The 19,762-nt window shown below is 41.0% G+C and overlaps 3 protein-coding genes across 10 annotated transcripts in view; 2 read left to right on the forward strand and 1 right to left on the reverse strand.

Moving 5' to 3' along the window:
* LOC121191639 (exostosin-1c) overlaps positions 1–12,340 on the reverse strand; it is a 117,914-nt gene extending 105,574 nt beyond the window's left edge. The window contains exons 1-2 of one of the 6 annotated variants that reach the window (XM_041052893.1): positions 7,312–7,456; positions 6,162–6,250 (exon numbers count right to left, since the gene is read on the reverse strand). The gene's annotated coding sequence lies outside the window, so the exon portion shown is untranslated. Of the gene's footprint in view, positions 1–6,161; positions 6,558–7,256; positions 7,457–10,867; positions 11,016–12,306 lie in introns of those variants that run through there. The other 5 variants (XM_041052897.1, XM_041052895.1, XM_041052891.1 and 2 more) reach the window with 5 other exon arrangements.
* Positions 9,993–13,404, forward strand: LOC121191641 (probable thiopurine S-methyltransferase). 2 transcript variants are annotated; one of them, XM_041052898.1, is made up of 9 exons: positions 9,993–10,262; positions 10,958–11,080; positions 11,413–11,505; positions 11,689–11,821; positions 12,205–12,257; positions 12,335–12,409; positions 12,554–12,639; positions 12,829–12,873; positions 13,085–13,404. In XM_041052898.1, exons 1-9 carry the CDS (start codon positions 10,201–10,203, stop codon positions 13,201–13,203), a joined length of 789 nt encoding a protein of 262 aa, XP_040908832.1. In that variant the 5' UTR covers positions 9,993–10,200; the 3' UTR covers positions 13,204–13,404. The 2 variants fall into 2 exon arrangements, with proteins under 2 accessions (XP_040908832.1, XP_040908833.1); XM_041052899.1 differs by having other exon boundaries at positions 9,995–10,172.
* Positions 13,405–14,022: 618 nt separating this feature from the next.
* Positions 14,023–19,452, forward strand: LOC121192165 (protein phosphatase 1 regulatory subunit 36). 2 transcript variants are annotated; one of them, XM_041053740.1, is made up of 11 exons: positions 14,023–14,117; positions 14,346–14,410; positions 14,513–14,596; positions 14,814–14,950; positions 15,200–15,269; positions 15,376–15,474; positions 15,672–15,800; positions 15,995–16,034; positions 16,663–16,892; positions 18,270–18,470; positions 18,802–19,452. In XM_041053740.1, exons 1-11 carry the CDS (start codon positions 14,088–14,090, stop codon positions 19,073–19,075), a joined length of 1,359 nt encoding a protein of 452 aa, XP_040909674.1. In that variant the 5' UTR covers positions 14,023–14,087; the 3' UTR covers positions 19,076–19,452. The 2 variants fall into 2 exon arrangements, with proteins under 2 accessions (XP_040909674.1, XP_040909676.1); XM_041053742.1 differs by lacking the exons at positions 18,270–18,470; positions 18,802–19,452 and adding an exon at positions 17,074–17,201.
* The last annotated feature ends 310 nt before the right edge of the window (positions 19,453–19,762 follow it).

The following is a 19,762-nucleotide window of genomic DNA, read 5'->3' on the forward strand; positions in this document are numbered from 1 at the left end:
ACAGTACAATATTTCTGAGGCAATAAGGTGGGCTATTATAGGTGTAGAGGCGGATGGAGGGCAATATGTGAATTGAACCTAATCACTGAAGATAATATTACAGGATATTAGGGCATGAAACTGCCCATTTTTTAAATAACTAAGCAGAAAAAAAAATATCATTCCCTTATCTTACTGCTTGAAAGCTCCAGGTGTGAAAGCCTCTGCTGAAGTGCTGAGTGCAAGGACAAACTGTACAATGGCAGTCTGTGGCCATTAACAAGGAGCAACAATGATGACTGCAAGCCAGCCAAACTCTAGGGCATGCCTGGACCTGAACTGGCCTGACAACATCCTTGGGGCTGCAAATCAGCAGGAAGACACACATGTATGGATGCACACATAATACACACGTAAGTGGCTTTAAGTGGTGAGAGAAGTCCCTTTGTCATGGATCAGTGATGGATCATTATGGTTGGGTGACTAGCACTGGAAAAAAGCTACAAGGCTCACTGAATAGAGGAGCCTGAAGGTGGGAGGACAGAGTTCAAGGAAAGGTGAGGGCAGGACTCAGAACTCACTAATTTCACCTTTTGTCATTTGTTTCCCATCTATTTCTTCTTCCCTCAATTCCCACTTGTCCAGCCTTCCATCATTCCTTCCTTCTATTTTCTCCTCTCCTCTCCCATCCTTTGCCTATCCTACCTAAGCTGACTGGAGGGTTCCACTTAGAAAACAATGCAATTTTTGTACTGTTTTCCTTTTTCAATTATTCTTGCTTCATCCTCAAAAGGGAAGCGGGGGGTGATGAGGAGAGGGGCACAAAACACTTAATCATGAGGAATACACTCTGCAAGGCCAACAATTCTTTGATCACTGGCTTGCCTTGAGTGCAAAGAAACTTCTAGGAAGGTTCATTCAGAGTGTACTGAACAAGCAATGAAATTGTGTCAACACTGCAAAGAGAAAAAAAAATATATAAAAATGCACTAAAATGCTTTAAATCAGCTAATATAAAGTGGCAGGTGGATTTCGTACCATCGGAGCAGGGCAAATCAGCTTTTCTACACAACGCTCCATATCCTTCCAGCAAAGAAATTACTTCTACAGTTAAGTCACCTTAACTTATCTCATACTACAGTTTTAAAGTTACGCTCCTAAACCTCTTACTAAACAAGAAAATTCCCTACCAAACAAAAAAAAGGTCATTGTAAGCATTTTTTTCATCCGTAGTTTGTTTATAGTTTTTAAAAAGTTTATACACCTCCAATTTCTCAGAAATGTAACTAACTTTACTGTGGTCTGCTGTGGAAAAGTTAGTAACAATTATTATTGGCTGAATTCATTAAAATAATGTAAGTATTACAGTTGCTGAAACCAGTTGCTGAAACCACCAGCAACAACAGGAGTTGCCAAATCAACCAGGACTGAAATGTTAAGGATAACAACTTTAAATGGTTGAACTTCTTTATTTATAGTAATTTCATTCTGAAACTGAAGTTGTTGTTGAATATAGTCTGATCGGGAGGACGTGGGAAGGTCTTTCCTAAAAAGGAAAGGAACAAGTCGAGGAGAACAAAAGGTGAGGCTGAGGGACATTAAAGAGGCATGGAAGGAGAGAACAAGAGGGAGAGGAACTTAAAGATCGATAATTCATGGGTGACAGCTGGACCCAATCCCTATACTTCCTGCCCTCGAGCTCTTCCTCTCTGACGGCCTTAAGGGCTTCCCTCAGCTGTTTCTACCTGCTGCGGCTTTTCACAGAACTACAATATATTAAGTCATTCAGGGAAATGGAATTGAAATTTGTCATCCCATCTGGCTCCCTTGAACCGTGTTTACACAACAGCTTATTCAACTGTTGTTATGCATGCTTGGATAGAAAATTAAAACTGACATGCTCTGAAATGGATGCCAGTAATGATGGCCTTCTGCAGGAAATTCAGCTTTTGTCAATTTGCGTTTTTTTTTTTTCATTCCACTAAATCGGATACTGTTTGTAAAAAAGATTTCTATTTTTCAGGGACAGATTGACTTTTCCCGTATTTGTTCAATTTGCTGTTTTCTGGCCACAGTTGTGCTGAGCACAACTCACATTGTAAACACTCAAAAATAAAATCCACTGCCATTACAATCATTCTCTGGGTGGCTCAGTCATTGCCAGTGTAAAAGACGCAGCAACAGCATTATTATGTCTGAAATGATTTGGGTAGTGACATTGAGCAGGTTGTAAATTGACACTGGATGGGCCAGATGCCTGGTAAAATGAAATTTCCATTCCTTCCCAAATGATATGGTTAGCTTGTAAAGGCAGTCCACCTGAATGAAGGAGGACTACCATACTCTCACACAAACCCTGGATGATTGCACTGTTCAAATGCCAGTGTGCCAGCAGAACTTTCACTGACTTTTTGTGGCTGTATGTGCCGGAGTGTGTGCGAGCGTCTGTCTAAACTATACTTAAACACACATCTGGCATGTGTGTTTTTGCTGGCGACATATTAGTTCAGTAAAATGAAGTGTTCTGAAGAAAACACAAATCTTGTGGTGAGGTGAAAGGCTCAGTTGAGCTAAAATTAAATCCTGGACTCTGTCATTACAGGCCTGAGAGATGTGACAGTGTGACCGGGGACCAGAAGATAGCCACACTGCGTTTGTCTTACTGCAGTGATTTCCAACTTCTTTCTCTTGTGACCTCTTAAAATGAAGCTATGTCTATGTCTACTCCTTGCACATGTCACTGAATGGAGGACAAGTCACTTTTCCTTCTCAGATTTTTTAACCTGGGAATAATTTAAAGTTGTCATCCTTAAAATTTCAGTCCTTGTTGATATGGCAACATCTGTGGTCACTGTGGTAACCCCAAGTGATGTCAGAAATAAAACAGCGGGGTATCTTTTACAGTTCAGCCAAACAAACTCATGTTGTTTTAATAAAGAAGTCAGTCAATAATCTGCCATTTTCCATCATCTCATGAACAACCGTGATCTGATTTCATGCTGAGCTCAGTGCAAGTAGTTTTCCAGACAATGTAAAATGAGCTGGTAACTTTGCTGAGGAGTTGTATGCGTGCTGTCTGTCGCCTGTAACTCCATGGTAAATCTTTATCTCACAGCTCACTGTGGCTGCTGCTTCTTGTTCCATTACTGCTCTGTAAAAATTTTAAACTCATCCACAGTCAGAAACTGCCACAGAAGAAAAAGACCATTGTTTCCTAGATGCATTTTTGATAACCAATCATGGTCAGCACTATGCGCAGTGGTAAACACACTGCGGTTTGTGATTTCTTCATAACAAAACCCACCCTGTGTTTAATGTGAAGCAAGCAGTAGGAAATGTTGGGTTTGTATTAACCTCATACGGTTCTGAAACACTGTAAAGACAGTGAACTGTATAAAATTACATGCTGCCATGCAACAGATATAATAAGATATAATTTAAAGGCCTGAAGGAGCAAATATTACGAAAAAATAAACCCAACTTCTTGTAGCAGAAGGCTGGGAATCACTGTGTGTGTTTCTTTGTTATAGTGACTGCTGGGGGACAGGATGGCTAGGAATTTGTAAATGTGCCCATTAACTATGTGTGTTTTTACTGGTGTGAATCGTGGATGCCTGCATAACAGCAGGGTTTGCATTTATATCACTTTCTAGCTATCTACAGTCTGAGAAGAAGTCAGGTTGTTTGTGTGAGATTTGTGTCTTTGTGGCTAACCCAAGAGCTCCTGCTGTGGTAAAAAAAAAAAAAAAAAAAAACGGGGCTGTGTCCCCCTGACAGGCCTGCATTGAAGGCTTGCAATTGGGATGTGATCCATGCTCTATTTTGCGTCCTTACCTACTAGTTGCCCTTTGAAATTGAGGTGCTGTAGCACTCCCACACATACCATATGCATATCTAGGCAGACACATACACACATTCATATGCACAGTTTGCTGTGTGCTGAACAAATGGCTTTTCACTATATAGAAAAAAATAATCTCTCTTGCTGTCTCCATCCAGCTACTAAAGTATTTTTCCATTAGCTCGACCACCTCGGAACCATAATGGCCATAAACTTAATCAAGCGCCGGTTCTTTTACGAGGCCATTTTCGTAATATGGATAACAGCACGTTCTTCTCCACCTTAATAAGACCGTACTTGCTCCGTGTGGGCTGAGGGACTCTGACACGGTTAATAAGATGTTTACCTCAAGCTGAACGCCCTGCAACGCAACCAGCCTCCCAACCGCGCTCACATTCCAAACCCAGCATAATTACAAGCCGGGTTGATTAATTATGTCTCAACAATATGCTGCACTCCAACGCCACAAGGGCTAATTAACAGAATGAACAAGATGGGTAGGAACAATTATTAGGAGGTTCAAGCTCACGCTCTGAATTTGGCAGCGCTGTTTACAGTCCTAGGGACAGAAAATGTGCAGATCAGGCTGTATCGCCCAGATAGAGACAAAGATCATAGCCAACACTGACACACAGCTCCGAGCGCATAGAAAACCTACCGAGGACTCTGATATAGCAAGTACACTGTTCTGTGTTCAGGGTTCCTGGCTGTGCACCTGACAACACACTGCAGAAAGAGCTTGTAGTGAAATCCATCTGCCTTATTAACTGGTCCTGCTCACAGTACAGCCGACCTGCAACTCATCTTATCTCTGCGGCTTCGGCCTGGAGGCAGTTCTATCACAGAGCTGAGATCGGATCGGCCTATAAACAATCTGACCTTGACAACGCAGGGAAGATATATGATCTGACCCCGAGATAAGGAAGAAGGCACACATTCCCGACAAGGCTGAATTAGAGTGTCCCCGTCATCTGAGATTAAAATGTGAAAAGATTCCCAAATCTTGGGAGGACAATAAGTTTCCCTGAATTGATTATTTCTAACAATAATACTATAATACTATATACTAACATTATATATATTTTTATTTTTAATACCCTTCCCTTCCTTTGCAATTTACTTATGAACATAATTAAGCATAGTACAAAGAATGCATGAACATTATGCACAGGGACCCATCAGGGTTACCCTCTAAAGAATGCCTTGATTATGGAAATGCCCACACCACCTCTGGAATATGAACAGTCTGTCTTGACCAATGGTTCAACAAGAAAAGATTTATGCTTCCCTTAACCACCAGGGACGATAATACAGAACCACCTTGAATGTAAACTCCCATTAAGATGAGGGGGTTGCCATTACAATGAAGTCATTTCATAAATCAGTTGAAATCCATGTACAGCTCGCCGTCAGGATCCACCCTCCCCAGAGAGACTCTTCGGCGCATCCGTGACAATGACAACACTTTATGTGGAATCAGTGAATTCGCCATCTTTTTTCATCAAAAAAAAAAAAATAAAAAAATAACTAGAGACTTGTAATTAATTGCAGCAATGAACTCCGGCAGTCTTGTTTGTTTCTTTGGGATTCATTAATACATGGAGCACTTAGTAGGATGTGAAAGCAGGTAATTTTCTGCTCCTTCCTGTGCTATTAGCTAATATATCTTGAATGCAAGGGGGCATCCAAGACAAACAAGAGCCAGAACAAAGTTTTTTTTTTCCTATTTAGGCTGCATCAAGGAGATCCAACCCTGTGGTGTATTTGTGTTAAAACCAAGGCATTACACACATGGTTCAAAGAAGCTTTCAAGTGAATGGAAATTCCCAACAGCTCTGAAGAATGCTTAATTAAAAATGATAGAGTAAAGAGGAAGTCATGTTATATTCTGTGATTTGCCCAGTATGCTGTTTCCCGAATGCCTTAAACTATCACCGTCTTTATCAGCAGCCTATGAGAGAACTTTGAGATTAAAGTAACTATGATTTTGATCATGCTGGCCACTTTGCATGCAGAAGCAGTGTGACAGCTGAACTAGTGACAACATTATTTAATATTCTTGGATGGTGGCAGAGTAATGTGCAACCCGCGGCCCATCTGTCCAGTGGGAGAAACAGATCATCTGCCAAAAGCTCTCAACGTGTTCTGAAGATTTTCCAAAGCTCAGAGTGTTGGCTCTGGGCTTAGAATGGATCCGGAGAAAGCATCATTATCTACAACAGATAGAATTACCTATAAATGCATCAGTCTGTGACACAGCTATGGTATTTGAACGCTTCTCGGGCGAGTAGTGCTCAGTCTGACTGTCAAAACATTCGGGGCCACCACCTATTCAGCGTACCTGTCACAGATTCATGCAGAGATCCGTTGCAGGTGGCAGGAGCAGGTTCATCCAGTTCTGAGCTGGGAGGTTCAGACTCTCCAGTCCCCCTGAAGAAAGATCAGCACAGTTGCGCACTGAACTGCTGAGCGTCCTGCTCTAGCGGCGCTGTTACAGCTCAGTTCGCCGATGACACCAGCTGTAGAGGCTGAAAACAACTTCTCCTCCTCACGGGGCGACCCCGCTCTCGATTTACGAGCTCTACAATACGGTTAAGTTACAACATACCGACATAGCGCAAACACAGGCACCGAGTCCATAAATATAATGTCAAGGCGGAGTGTCCCGACGCTTCTTCGCGTCTGTCCTCCAATTTCCCAGATCTCTCACTCGCCGATGTTCCCCCCTTAATATCCAGCATGCACCTCTCTCAGTCACCGCACCATGGACCGCACATCATCGCTCCCTGCTGCTCCACCAGCCACCTGGATTTACTGAAACAGGCTGCGTCTGTCAAATAAAGGCTGGTAGTCTCATGATAACCCAGTGGTGAATTAGAGTGCCCCTGTTGCACTTAACGGTGAGTTTGAATTATAGTGACCTTTTGGTACTATTTTATCTCTATACAATCGCTCCCGAAGGCCTTTAAGAAAAAAAAGGTCTTCTAGTTTTGATCGTATATGATCGAGAGGGCTGCTTCAGTTACCTGTGGTCCCCATTTCAAAATCGAAGCAGCGTGGGTGACAAAGGTGCGCAGCGCACCAAACAATACATCAGGAACTGATAGCCCGACAGCGGCGGCTGCTTTAAGGTGAAAACTGCACTTTACACAAACATATGCCCAATGTTACAATCGCAACATGTGCCGCTGCCATATGTCAGTGGACAATGAAGCGCTTCGTTGTATTTGTACTATTATGCGCCTGCAGTGGCGACTGATGCCTTTAGACCAGAGGATGAGATCCATATGAGCCAAATGAGGAATACTCCATAATAACTCTGTATACAGGACACGCAACGTAGGGCTATAATCTCAGCAGAAACATCGGGTTATCAATTATTACTCAGATGCATCTACAATGCACACAGCCTCTAAACACAGACAGCAGAAATCACCCAGTACGATCCCCGCTGCGCTCCGACTTCTCCCCGACAGAGAGCTCGCCCTTACCGGGTGGCGAACCACGCTCTTCCCCTCTCTGGTAATTTTCCTTTTCACACCACGACCGGGCATTTGCGAATCAATTCAGCGTGCGAGCGTAGGTCTCCCCATCGGGATATGAATCATGAATGTGCGTGTTAAATTGTCCATTTTCCATATCTACAACAGTCCACACACGACCCGCCCCCGGGCGGTGGTGATTGGCTCAGAGGCTCCTCGACGTCTTAGTCGCACGGTAAAGAAAAACACACACATCTGGATGCGACCCCGCGCAACTGGAGCGCTTTGGAAACACCGAATTACGCACAGGCATTGAACCGGCATGGAGGAGCGTCACATTTCTAGAGGCTCCTCTAGTCTGCTGTTTACTGTAGCTGATAACAGCCATCATGTCACCTTTGCGGAAAGTATGGTTTCAAATACATCACTGTAAACACTGGGCCACCGTCATCATGGTGATTTTGTATGAGGGACAGCAGCCTGGGAGGATTTTGTGCTCTTAGCATTTGAATTCTATGACAAGAGCTGTATGCCACGGGCCAGTGTTTGAATAAGGTACGCAACGTATTATAACTCAAAAGTAAATGACATTTAAGTAACAGGCTTCTTTATTTGGGCAACAGACCAATTTCCAAATCCTTTTAAAGTAATATCAATATGACACTAAATCTGCATGGGGAGGCCCAAAGAGCCAATGAGATGTTAAGAACAGAATAATGGTAGGTTGTTTAGACATACACCACTGGCAGCACTATTTGATTTAGATAATTTATGTGTTATACTGATGAAGCGAAAGTCTTCCAAATGCTATGTGGCTGCCTAGCTACCGTGCTTTTGCACATTTAATGGGGCACAGCACGATAATATCACGGGAAACAGAGCTGAGAGTGACACAGCGCCTTATTGCCACAGCGAACCCGGCATTTCTGAGACTCTTGCGCCGCTCTGCGTCCGGAAAAAAAGTCACACTCCTTCCTTCTGATTTCACGCTGCCTTGCCTTAGGAGAGTATCTTATCTCCGGATCTGTCTCTTGGCTCCGTCGCTGCGCTGAACCGAACCAAGAGAGGAGAGACGCAAGCTGGGCAAGCGAGACTAATCACTGAACAACAGTGCAGAGGCTTTCTGAGGATTAGTGACAGCTGTCACAGTCTGAATGTGGTTCCATGCTTTTACAGAAAAGGGGGAAAAAAAAGAGAGCACCGAGAATCAAAAGGCTAAGATTGTTAGAAAATAATTAAACAGTATGAAACCCTGACAACTGAAAATGCATTGTTGTTATTTATTATTAATAGTAGTAGTAACAGTGGTAGCAGCAGTAGTTGTAGTAATAGAGTAGAAGCTGGAACCAATAAATGTTGGGATTTTTTTTTTTTAGAAAACTACTTAAATGAGTAACCCAAGTGATTATCAAAATAGTTGATGATAAATCTTCTGACCAATTGATTAGTCAAGTAATTTTTTTTAGTTTCAAATTGAAGCACTACATTACACTGTACTTTACAGTAAATGTACCATACTCCCTGACATTAAGTAAACTCAGACTGTGTCTGAGCATTGAAAGCTTAAAAAAAAAAAAAAGAATGAATAATAATAGTAAATTGGCCTTGAATTAAGATCGTAATATCTTAAACTACTGATCCCAAATTCAAGAATGAAATTGAAAGAAGTAGCAAGTTTACCATGGGCCAGAATTTTGTTTTGACCTCTAGTTTAAGTTGGAAATGCTCATTTTGAATATGACTATTCTACATCTACTGGATTCTTGTTGTTAACTATGCAATTCATTATCTTAAAGGGATTTATTGGGAAGTATGTTAACAGGTCCATTATGAAAACATATGTAGTATATAGTATATAGGTAGTTACAAAAAAAAGGCCATTTAAATAATGCACCTAAGGTGGCAACATAAGGTGACAAGAACAGCCTTGTGTGGAAAAGATTATGCACTCTTCTATAGAGCCTAAAATTAAATTAGCTCTAGGTCTAGCAATGGCTTCATGGACCATTGCTAGACCCCACAGAGAAACACAAGTAAGGGGCAACAGTTATTTGGCTTATTTAACAAAATATTTCTTGCAATCTACAGTTCAGTTTAAGCAGCTGGGCACACTTTGTTTTCACAGACTGGGGTGATTAGTATACTTACACACTCAGTTTGTTAGGTACACCAAGCTAAAACTAACACAGTCTAATACAACAGTCATAATAAATCCTACCTTCATGAAGGTTAATGTCCGTTAAATCTGTTTTAAAGAAGTGTTGATTAAACTTTATTATCATTTTGAAGGATGCGTAAGCAGTGCTATTGAACTATATTGTGGTGCAGTTAGAGATGTTATTGTTATTTAGCCTGCCTTTACTGATAAAAAGGACAAAATAATTATACGGAGGGGAGCACCCCTCCCCTCTGTATAATTAAACAACACTGCAGCTTCATTATAACCTTTATAAATGTAGGCTTTACTGCACGACAGTTGCATTAGCATTAATTTTAGGCAGGTGTACCTAAAAAATTGACAACTGCAACACGCGATAGGCTAGGGGCAAGTATTTAAATATTGAAGTAACGTTGATGTGTAGGATGGTGGTATCTCCCATATTTTCCACGTAACCTGAACGCAGCATTAGGCCCCGCCCAAACCAGAAGTAAAACCGGGTAACTATGGGAGTTTAGAACCCTGAGTATAGCCTGCCAGGCAGTACTTCCTTATATTTTCTGGTACCTTTTCTACGATTGCCAAGGCAAAGGACCGCCTGACAGACCTACCTGAGGACAATAGGTCCCCATATACGTTACGCCGTATTGATTGAAGCTGTCCTGTGCATCTGGTGTGCTGCCGAGCAAATATTAGCTGTTTCTCAGAAAAGGTACGGTTTTTGGTTTGAGTTTACAAACATGTGGGCTTCAGGATTTCTCTTAGAAATGCTGTGGTTGGTTTTATTCCAGGCTGCTGCTAGGTAAGCGTGGATCTGACTAAGAAATTTCTATGTTCTGTGCTCATTCACATGGTTCTATCCTCTGTACCTTTAAAGCAGCAAAATCTAATTTATTTACAATAGGAAAGATGTGTCATGTTGTGTAAGCTGTTTGGTAAGTTGTCCCAGATGTCAGAGTTTTGCTGCTACCGTGGCAGATATAAACACTTTCATTTTAAACTAGTTGGACCAGTTACTCTTCAGAGTAAACCATTAGGGCAAAAAGCTCCAACTTTATAGTTTTGTCATGTGTTTACACATTCGAGGGCACAGATTACTCTGTCGGCATGTACATGACCTTTAACCTCAGTTCTGTCTGCTCTGACTACAGCCGATTCCTCTGTAATTATCTACCACTGGAGTCTGAAGTACTTGGTTCATTGAGAATCATGGTTTTCTAACCCTACAAGCTTGTTAACTGCTCTCCGAAGGCTTGTTTAATGCAACATGTGGTTAGTTGTCAGTCCAGAGGTTTGTTTTATGCCAATTTTTTTACATCATAGTTTTCACACATGCATTCACCGAGCAGCTGTTGTACACGTGTTTATGTGCAGGAATGTGTGAAAGTATGTATCATATGTTCTCACCTGTCTCCAACCACAGATATGAGTGCGATTGTCTTCATTCTTTGCTTTATCTCTGTCTCTCTGCTCTCACCCCCCTCCTCCTCCCCATAGTTGGGGTCAGGCAAACATAACCAGCATGCTGGCACCGCAGGCCGATCGGGTCATGGCACTTGGAGAATGGCAAGAACGCTGGCAGGAGGAGAGGATTGGCTTCCATCAACCTCATGTGCACAAGTAAAAAAAAAAAAACCCTGCTTTCATCTGCCTCCTCAGTGGAAAAAGAAAGAACAGACAGTCTTCCAAATGCATATGTGATTTAACAAGATTACATCAGCTGTGCATGCAACCACTGCAGACATCCTATGAAAATGTCAGAAAAGCAGCACAAACAAATCACTTATTTAAAAGGCAAATAGGGACAATCAACAAACACCACCACGAAATGCAGCCTCGAAGCTCAAGAAGTTTAAATCAAGTGCTGATGTAACCCTAACTATCAGAAATACATAAGCAGGAACATCTGGTGGTTTGCTGTTAATAATGGTTTTTTTCTCTATTTTTAACAGGATGCTGGAGAACAATATTGATAAAGTCCTTGCTGGACGGACAGGAGTTCGCTTCTTCATCCCTCTCTGTGGGAAAACAGTGGATATAAAGTGGTATGAAAAAGCTTATTATATCCACAAAGGATCATATTTGGTGTTTTACATTTTCAGTTATTATTTCCTCAAAAAATGTCAGTTCTTTTTAAAAACACTATGGACACCCTGTAATTAAAACATTTCCTCAGAGATGACAGCAACCTGCTCTTAAGTTCCCTCTCCTCTCTGTGTGAATACCAGGCTGGCAGACATGGGCCATTCAGTGGTTGGGGTGGAGATATCTGAAAAGGCTGTAAAACAGTTCTTTGAGGAGAACAACTTGACGTACAGTGAGGAGCCTGTCCCTGCCGTACCTGGAGCAAAGGTTTACAAGGTAAATGAACTGAATATGAGCTTATTTATCTTAAATTCATTTACAAATCACACTGCTTTACCAATCATGTCCTGTATACTCTACATTAGTATCACCCAGTTCCAGTATCAAATATTCAAAAAGAACAAATCCTCAAATTAAACTTACAAGAAACTCAACTGCAATTTTTTTTTATTCAAAAAATTGCAACCACTGCCTTTACACTTTACAAATTCAAAACAAACAAACAACAAAAAAAACACAGTGAAATATGCGGGATCTGTAGTAAATGTAGTAAACAAAAGCACTGAGAAATTCCTATTTACCCACACAGATTACTTACTGAAACTACATCTGTTTACAGACATGGACAAAGTTTAATCCACACTGTCTTTGTTCCGCAGAGCTCAGAGAAAAATATCTCCCTCTATCAGTGTGACCTGTACAACTTCTCCAGGTAGGCAACCAGTGCCTGTTTTAATTCCCTTTAAAAAGGTGTTACTTACTTTCATTGACTTTTTCTCAATTTCACAGTTCCATCGAGGGTCAGTTTGGGGCAATTTGGGACAGGGGATCTCTGGTGGCTATCAACCCAAAAGACAGAGAAAAGTAAGATGAGACTGAATCCTCTGTTGTATTTCACAACACCCAAAAATCAAATTAAAACTGCTTGAAACTGTTTAAATTCATAATTTGAATTATTCTAAGAACTATGCGTGTTGTCTTATTACATTCTCTCTTCCAATACCACAGGTATAGTTCTCTCTTAATTTCCCTCATGGCCAAAGACTGCAGATACCTTTTGGACACTTTGCTGTACAATCCTGAATTATATAAAGGTAACTGTCCAGACTGTGTCTAAACATCAGGCACTGTGTGGAAAGTCATACACATACCTGGTCTTAAAGGAAAAGAAACTATCCTTCTGTTTATCATTTATCTTTGATTTTAAGATGTCTGCAGGAAGTCTGTGTGTTAAAATGAGTTTGCAGAACGATGGAACATATTTGTGGTTCTCTGTTTTTCAGGTCCTCCCTTTTTTGTGCCCGATGAGCAAGTGCACAGCCTGTTTGGTGAGTGTTGTTGCAACAGTTTTGACTGTGTGTGTGCGTTTCTGTGCTTAATCACGAAACTAAGGCCTATAAATTCACCAAAATGTAAAGAGCATAATGGTTCTGAAAGAAGTGATAATTGCATGAATGTTAGAAATGTGAGTACTTTGTTTGCCAAGATCGGAGGCTGAGCTTAATCTATGCTTTATAATGGCGCATTTCCTTTCCTCAGGGGAAAGCTGTGATATCGAGCTGCTGCAGTCGATGGATGCCTTGACAGACAGACAGCGAGAATGGGGGCTGGACTATCTGACGGAAAATGTACATCTCATCATTCCAAAGAGCAGTTAAAAAATATGTTGTACATTTAGAGAGATTAGAAAAGCTGATCTTTGACATTTTATTGCAAACACAGGTCCACGTTTTTTATGCTTAGAGAGAGAGAATTTCTAAAAACTGTTTATAAAGGAACTGTAAGTATTGAGACTTTTGAATACTAGACAAAATAAAACATGTTTGTAATAAAATGCAAATAAAAAGTAAGAAAAGTGATGCTATGATGAAGAGTCTGTTTTTTATTCCTTACCATTCTTTTCTTTTATTCTTTTTACAAGTTTCACTGTATTTTCAGGGGCATTAACTCAATCCACTTGACTCTTTTTGTACTTTCTAAAAATCAAAAGCAGATCAACAATGTATGTTCCTGTATCAAATCTTCAAAAAGAAGTATTTTAATGAGATCTTCCTTCTTCAAACAGCACAAAACTATGTCAAAAGTTAAGAGATAACCTTCCTTTATCAGTTATCAGTCTGAAATGTTGAAATTGTTGATGCAGGACTCCCAGCACAGATGAACTAAAGTTTTATGAAACCTTCTACAAAAAGCACATACAGTATCCAACCCCCGTTTATATGTAGACAAAAACATTTTTATACTAAACCTTGCTTTACTTCCTCATTGTTTGGGTTCCCTCGCTGCTATATGTGTGGAAACAGAATTTTTTTTTCTTTTCTCCTGATCTTATTGAAATCCAACATGAAATAATTTTGATAAGGGTGACCGTGCTTACATTTTGAGAAAAATACAAAAGAAATACAAACGCCTCAGACCGTAACACTACGTCAGGGGTACATCCTCTCCGCCATTGGCTGTCGCCTGGATACAACATTAGCAAACGGAAGTGGAAAGGAGCGCTAGCTTAACTTGAGAAAGTTTAGTTTGTGTTTAGTGAAATATGCTTAAATATTCCGAGGAGACGAGAAACGTAAGTTGCCACCCTTAAACAGTCTGAAGTCTGAAAGACGTTTTGTAGAAACAAAACGTTCGAAACTTTGTAAACATCGCAACCGGTGTTTGTGCGCCTGCTTAAACGTCGTTGACCATTTAAAAGTACCGAAGCGACCTGCTTGTACAGATTCATAAGTTTTACGAGTTAACATAAAGTTACACACTATTTAAAAGGTCTGGCTGACATTAAAGGACTACCTTTCAGGTGAGTGTGCCGCCGCGAGGCCGCTGGGTGTGGAGTGACGAATCCCAAACTGTGGAGTTTGTCAGGTGAGGACACGGAGGCCCAAATTATAACCACACTACACCTGCTTGCAGTCGTGAAACGTTGTAAAATCATGATATAATAAACCCCCATTTCCTCATGTCTAGTTCTAGCCCGGCAGAGGAGGATGTTTTGGGTAAAAGGGGCCAAACACACGCCACTTTCAGCGATGTTCAGCGGCGTGCAGAGTGGTAGGCCTGACCCAACAAGCAACTTTATGCTTGTTTGGTCTATTAAAAGTTTTTTTTAAAAAATATAACTGTTAACGTTAGTAGGCGGTGTTTGGGATTAATCGAAAGACAGAAGAAATATATCCCTGTCACACCCTCCTTTTTATGACAGAACATAATGTTTTCCGCTTGACATTTGAGACTAACCTGCACACGTTCGTCAATGCCGTCTGCTCAGGTTGGCTGAGATCTGCACTCCGAGCCGTAGGGGGCGCCAAAACATTACAGAGAGCCTGAGCCCTGCTCATCTGAACACATACAGGTCCTCTGTGATGAAGAGGCGAGGAGACTACGTCACCGTTGGTGATGTTAAACGCAAGTGAAAATAAGTTGTAGAGCTCTTAACACTAATAAGGCATGTTTTAAGTTATAATTGGAATAAATAAGAGTTTGCGATGTGTTAATGTACAGAAATCAGACAGTTGTTTTGATTTACATTTGTGATTATTTTCTCAGTTACTTGAGCACACGTGGTTTTTGAGCAACCAAATCATGTCTATAGGACACATTGTACTCCATATCAAATAATATAAATAAATAAATAAAGGCTTCCTTGTGTTGCAGAGGTGGCTGTCAGTTTGCTACAGGAGAATTATTCACTTCCCATTCCATTCTGCTTCTTGGCTGTATTGAAGTAAGGAATACACGGCATGGATTACACATACACACCATTTCCTTTCTCAGTAAATGGAATGAAAAGACCATCCACCCAGTGTTATTTCTGCCTCGTCTGTGTTTAGGACTAAAGAGCTTGATGAAGTCCTGACCTCCCTTCTCCTTTACCTGTCTTGTTTCTTTGAACACAAGTCTGTGGAAAATAAGCCTAAGCCTGTAATGGCGTAAGTATACTAACAATAGAGGAGCATTATTGCACTATATATATTTATATAAAATCAACAGCCTATTTCTTCTTATCTCTTTATCCACCTTTGTCTGTGATCTGTCTTTGTTCTGTATATTTTCTCTTCCTCCAACCGCCTTCTCTTCTGTCTCCTGTATTTCTACATCCTTGCTCCCTTCATATCTAACCTGCTAGTGTAGATACCATCACAGAGCACCAGGTGATGGCCAAAATGAAAATTGCTGAAAAGAAGCTGGCTGTCTCCTACTTCACTTTAATCATGGACCTGGAGATAAAACGAAATGAACACACAGCATATCGCAAGTGAGTATTTGTTCAGATTTATCAAACAGGTAGCAGAGAGGGAAAGTACTCTTCCCTCTGAAATACTTCTGTTCAGTTGCATAGTTACCAGGATGCACTAATTGTCATACCATTTTCGGAATTACTATGTAAGAGATCAGAGGTCAACCAATCACCTTTCCACAACTTACAAAGCTTTTCATGTGGTTTTCCAGGGGCTGCATGTCAAACAGTACAGAATGGCTGCTACATGCGGTGGGTACAATCAGAACCTTTTGCTGAAATATATTAATGACCTTGACTTCAAATATACGGTTTTTAAGGTGACTGACTGACTGACCTGTCATTCTTTCCTTGCAAAAGTACCATGTCAAAGCACTCGAAATTATATTTCCTCATCTGCAAACAAAACTGGAGCTTTCAGCTGGTCAGAGTGAAGGCCAGTCCACCATCTGTGAATGTAGATGGCAGGGAGCAGAACAGAACCACATTGAGCATTGGTTATGCCTGGTGGCCTTAATGAATTAGTTAGTGGTAGGAGATGTTGACATAACACAGGTGCTTTGCTTTGACAGGCTCTCTCCTGTATTTAGCCAGGTGGGTGGACAGGGAGGGAAATATCAAGCTAACAGCAGCAGCTTATTGCCTGCTCTGTATGTGACCTTTTTTGGACAGAAATAGCTGTGTTTAAAAACAAAGAAGAACAAGTGGCTGCCTGGGTGTTTGGTCAGAAAGTGCAGATACTGAATTCTAACTCAGTGAGTTCATGATAAATGTCTGATCAAATGAATTAAAGAAGCCATGGATTCACGGAGGAAGAACAGCAGGTGACACTCTTCACTCTGCTTTCCCCCTTTTTTTTTTCCTCACACACTTTTTCTAGTGCTTGTACAGCTTCTTCTGTTATGTGGCCTGGGTGACGTTTGGCAGGAAGGACCTGAGGGACATCCAAGAGGAGGTTGGGCGTCTTTTGTACTCTGACACCTTCAACACAGCAGTGAGGAACCGGACTGATGGACACTCAGGAATGACCCCCACTGCCCGTAATGGTTCAGCGAAGACGGGAGAAGCTAACCCCAAGGAGATGGGCTGTAATAACACATTCAAGCACAGGTATGTTAAGTGAAGTAAAGGTCGGGTTGAGGTGGTTTCGGTACTCACTCTCACTGTACATGTATATTTTAAGAGTACAAGAATTTTTGATCGACGAAAAGTACTTAGCTTGTTTTTTTTTTTTTTGGCCCCACTGCTATTTAGATTCATATCATCATATTTTTGTTTGCTCTCTCCCCAGACCAGTCAGAAAGGGTCAACTACAGTACATAATGGCCTTCTGAATTTGTTGGTTGGCCGGAGATGCAGTCGCATTTTGCATCAACTTCTGTGAATATTTGTTTTACCTCTCATTCTGTACAACTAAAAACAAAAAAAAGGTGACAAAATCAAAAATCCATTTCTGGTGACTGATTTCAGTTTGACCTTGAGCTCCTGCACATTCAAAGGTCAGACTTCATATTTGCGTGATTCCAATCAAGTTCTTGGCCAATAGAAACACTGTATTCTGTGATTTTGTTACCCCCAATATTGATTTATATGGAGGACTTTTCAGTGTCTTGCTTAGCAGCACTCCCTTGGGATTTGCTGTTTGTACATTCTTATGTCCAGCCATCAATATATGTAAGCAGTCTGCCCCCAGTTCAACACATTATTCAGCAAATAACTCAACAGCTCTGTGTTTGATAGATATCATGTCAGGACTCTGACTGGAATATGATTTCTGTAGACAGATTCATAGTTTTTTGTCCGATAGGAGGGACTGTCTGACAGCCTGTTTTATGTTCCTCTGCTGTATCTGACAGAAGATTGGCACTTGTGTAAGCTGTCAGAGGCCCGATGCTCTTTTCCTGCTGTCAGGTTAAGACCAAACAATCAAAAGCTGGGCTTGAAGCTTGCCCCTCTCCTGAGGGTGGATGCACACAACATGAATTGGACAAGCTTCAGCACCTTTCCCAGCTGTCTTGCAGACACTGAAATGGTTGTGGTAAAAAAAAAAAAGAAATCCATTAGGGTATATATTTTTTGGATTTGTTCTGGAATGGCGCACGGATCTTGAGAGTTTGGCAACCATAGCAGCTTTCCTGATTAATTAGTTCTGGATATTTGTCCAGGTTTCCATTATGAGTATCAGAAGTATGTATGACAAAATGGGATATGTGAGGAATTTCTCCTTTTCAAAATGCTTGTACAGCTGTTGTCTGGAGGTTAATGAACTACTATATGTACATACAGTTCTTTAGGATCATGATATTTAGTTAAATCTGAGGGGTAGTAGATATAAACAGTGAAAAATAATGAATTTGATCTAGGTGAACTGTATTAGAGAGCAATCTGTGCACACTCATGCATGAAATCCATTGTCCTCTGTCCAAATTTGTACAATATGTTCATTACAGTTTTTGACTCTGCTCCTTGATCTGACTTTTTACCCAGAACATCCAAGAGGCGCCCTGCCCTCAGCAGTATAGTTAATCAGCGTTCCCCACTTATGGCGTCTCTGCTGCCCTCACCCAAAGAACAGTCACCCCATCTGTTCCTCAGCAGCTGGGCCAGGAGGCAGAGCCTGCTGCAGACTGAGCACTGTGACACCAAGGCCCTGACAGAGGAGCTCAACCAGCAGCTGGCCAAAGTCAGGTGGTGTCACAGAATATGCCCCATCTAACACTCAGGAGAATGTGATTTATCACGATTAATAATAATGTGTATCTGTTGCACTACTGTGTACAATGAAGTCAGACAAATAGACCTTTTTTGTGTGTGACCAATTCTTGATTAAAAAAAAAAAAAAAAGTTTTTATACAATTCACACAGAAGTGCAGGAGCATATAAATTATTGATTTAATATTAAATGATAATATTAAAATAATTATCATTTAAATTCAGAATAAAATTTTGTGCCTTTATGAAATTAAATCATACTTGCTTTCTTTCTAATTTTTTTGTTTCATTCTTTCCATTTACTCAGCTTTGGGATTCTTGGCAAGCCACTGACACAGTTCAGCCGGACTACCCTGATACCCAATGGAGAACAGAGGAACAAAAGAAATGAGGATGAGGTCCATGAATCAGAAAGTGATGTTAATGGCAGTGAAGATCATCCTGGTATCCATGCTCAAGGAAGCAGGTTGTCCTTCACGGGACCCAATTTGGCAGGCCCTGCCAGATATGGCAGAACCACCCATGTAAACACAGGAAACTCAGCAGCTACCATTGAGTCAGTGACCTCATGTACTGAATGAGTATGTGTGAAAGAGACAGAGTGTTTTGAGTGTTTCCATTGGCATAACGCAGGCATGTGCTCAGATTTACACATGCCCTCCTCATCAGAGCCCTCAGGGTCAAAAACAGAGAGAAAGATTCAGGTAGCAGCTGAGTTTTCATCCTGCTTTGCTCATGTGTGGCTCATTTCAGAAGCAACTCCCTGGTCTGTCCCCGCACACACTTCATTTGTTGGGATTTGCCTCTGAATTTAAATCACTTTATTATTTGCCAGCTGGTGGTGCTGTTGAATAAAATATAATGAAATCCGTAACAACTTTTGAAGGTCTTCACTTTCTATAGTCTGATTGATATTCAGTTCACATATGAAAATGAAGAAAGTCCAGCACATTGTATGCATAATTCACCTTGCATAATTTGCATTTGGGAAATTAAATTATACAACCCTCACACAGACTTTGTCATCCCTGTCAGTGTTCACTTTTTTTTAAATTTAATTTGCAGAAGGTCTCCCTTTAGACGACTATGTTATTCTTTGTTCTTGTGCTGCCACACCCCAGCTGAGAGTTACATGAACTGGTGCCACATTCACGTGCACACACACACACACACACACACACACACACAAGCTCTCACACCACTCTCCATCCAAGCTTGGTAGCAGAAGGGGCTTTGCCTTCGTACTAATTGGCTGCGTAATCTGGGAC

Source organism: Toxotes jaculatrix, chromosome 13 (genome assembly GCF_017976425.1).
Source record: "Toxotes jaculatrix isolate fToxJac2 chromosome 13, fToxJac2.pri, whole genome shotgun sequence".
In the NCBI taxonomy this organism is placed as follows: domain Eukaryota; kingdom Metazoa; phylum Chordata; class Actinopteri; family Toxotidae; genus Toxotes; species Toxotes jaculatrix.

Excerpts from the sequence above, each read along its gene's own strand:
- LOC121192165 (XM_041053740.1), top strand. The coding sequence starts at position 14,088 with ATGCTTAAATATTCCGAGGAGACGAGAAAC. Across the intron at positions 14,411-14,512 it reads CAAACTGTGGAGTTTGTCAG|TTCTAGCCCGGCAGAGGAGG; the intron begins GTGAGGACACGG and ends CCTCATGTCTAG. Across the intron at positions 15,475-15,671 it reads AAGCCTAAGCCTGTAATGGC|TGTAGATACCATCACAGAGC; the intron begins GTAAGTATACTA and ends CTAACCTGCTAG.
- LOC121191641 (XM_041052898.1), top strand. The coding sequence starts at position 10,201 with ATGTGGGCTTCAGGATTTCTCTTAGAAATGCTGTGGTTGGTTTTATTC. Across the intron at positions 10,263-10,957 it reads TTATTCCAGGCTGCTGCTAG|TTGGGGTCAGGCAAACATAA; the intron begins GTAAGCGTGGAT and ends TCCTCCCCATAG. Across the intron at positions 11,822-12,204 it reads CTGGAGCAAAGGTTTACAAG|AGCTCAGAGAAAAATATCTC; the intron begins GTAAATGAACTG and ends TTTGTTCCGCAG.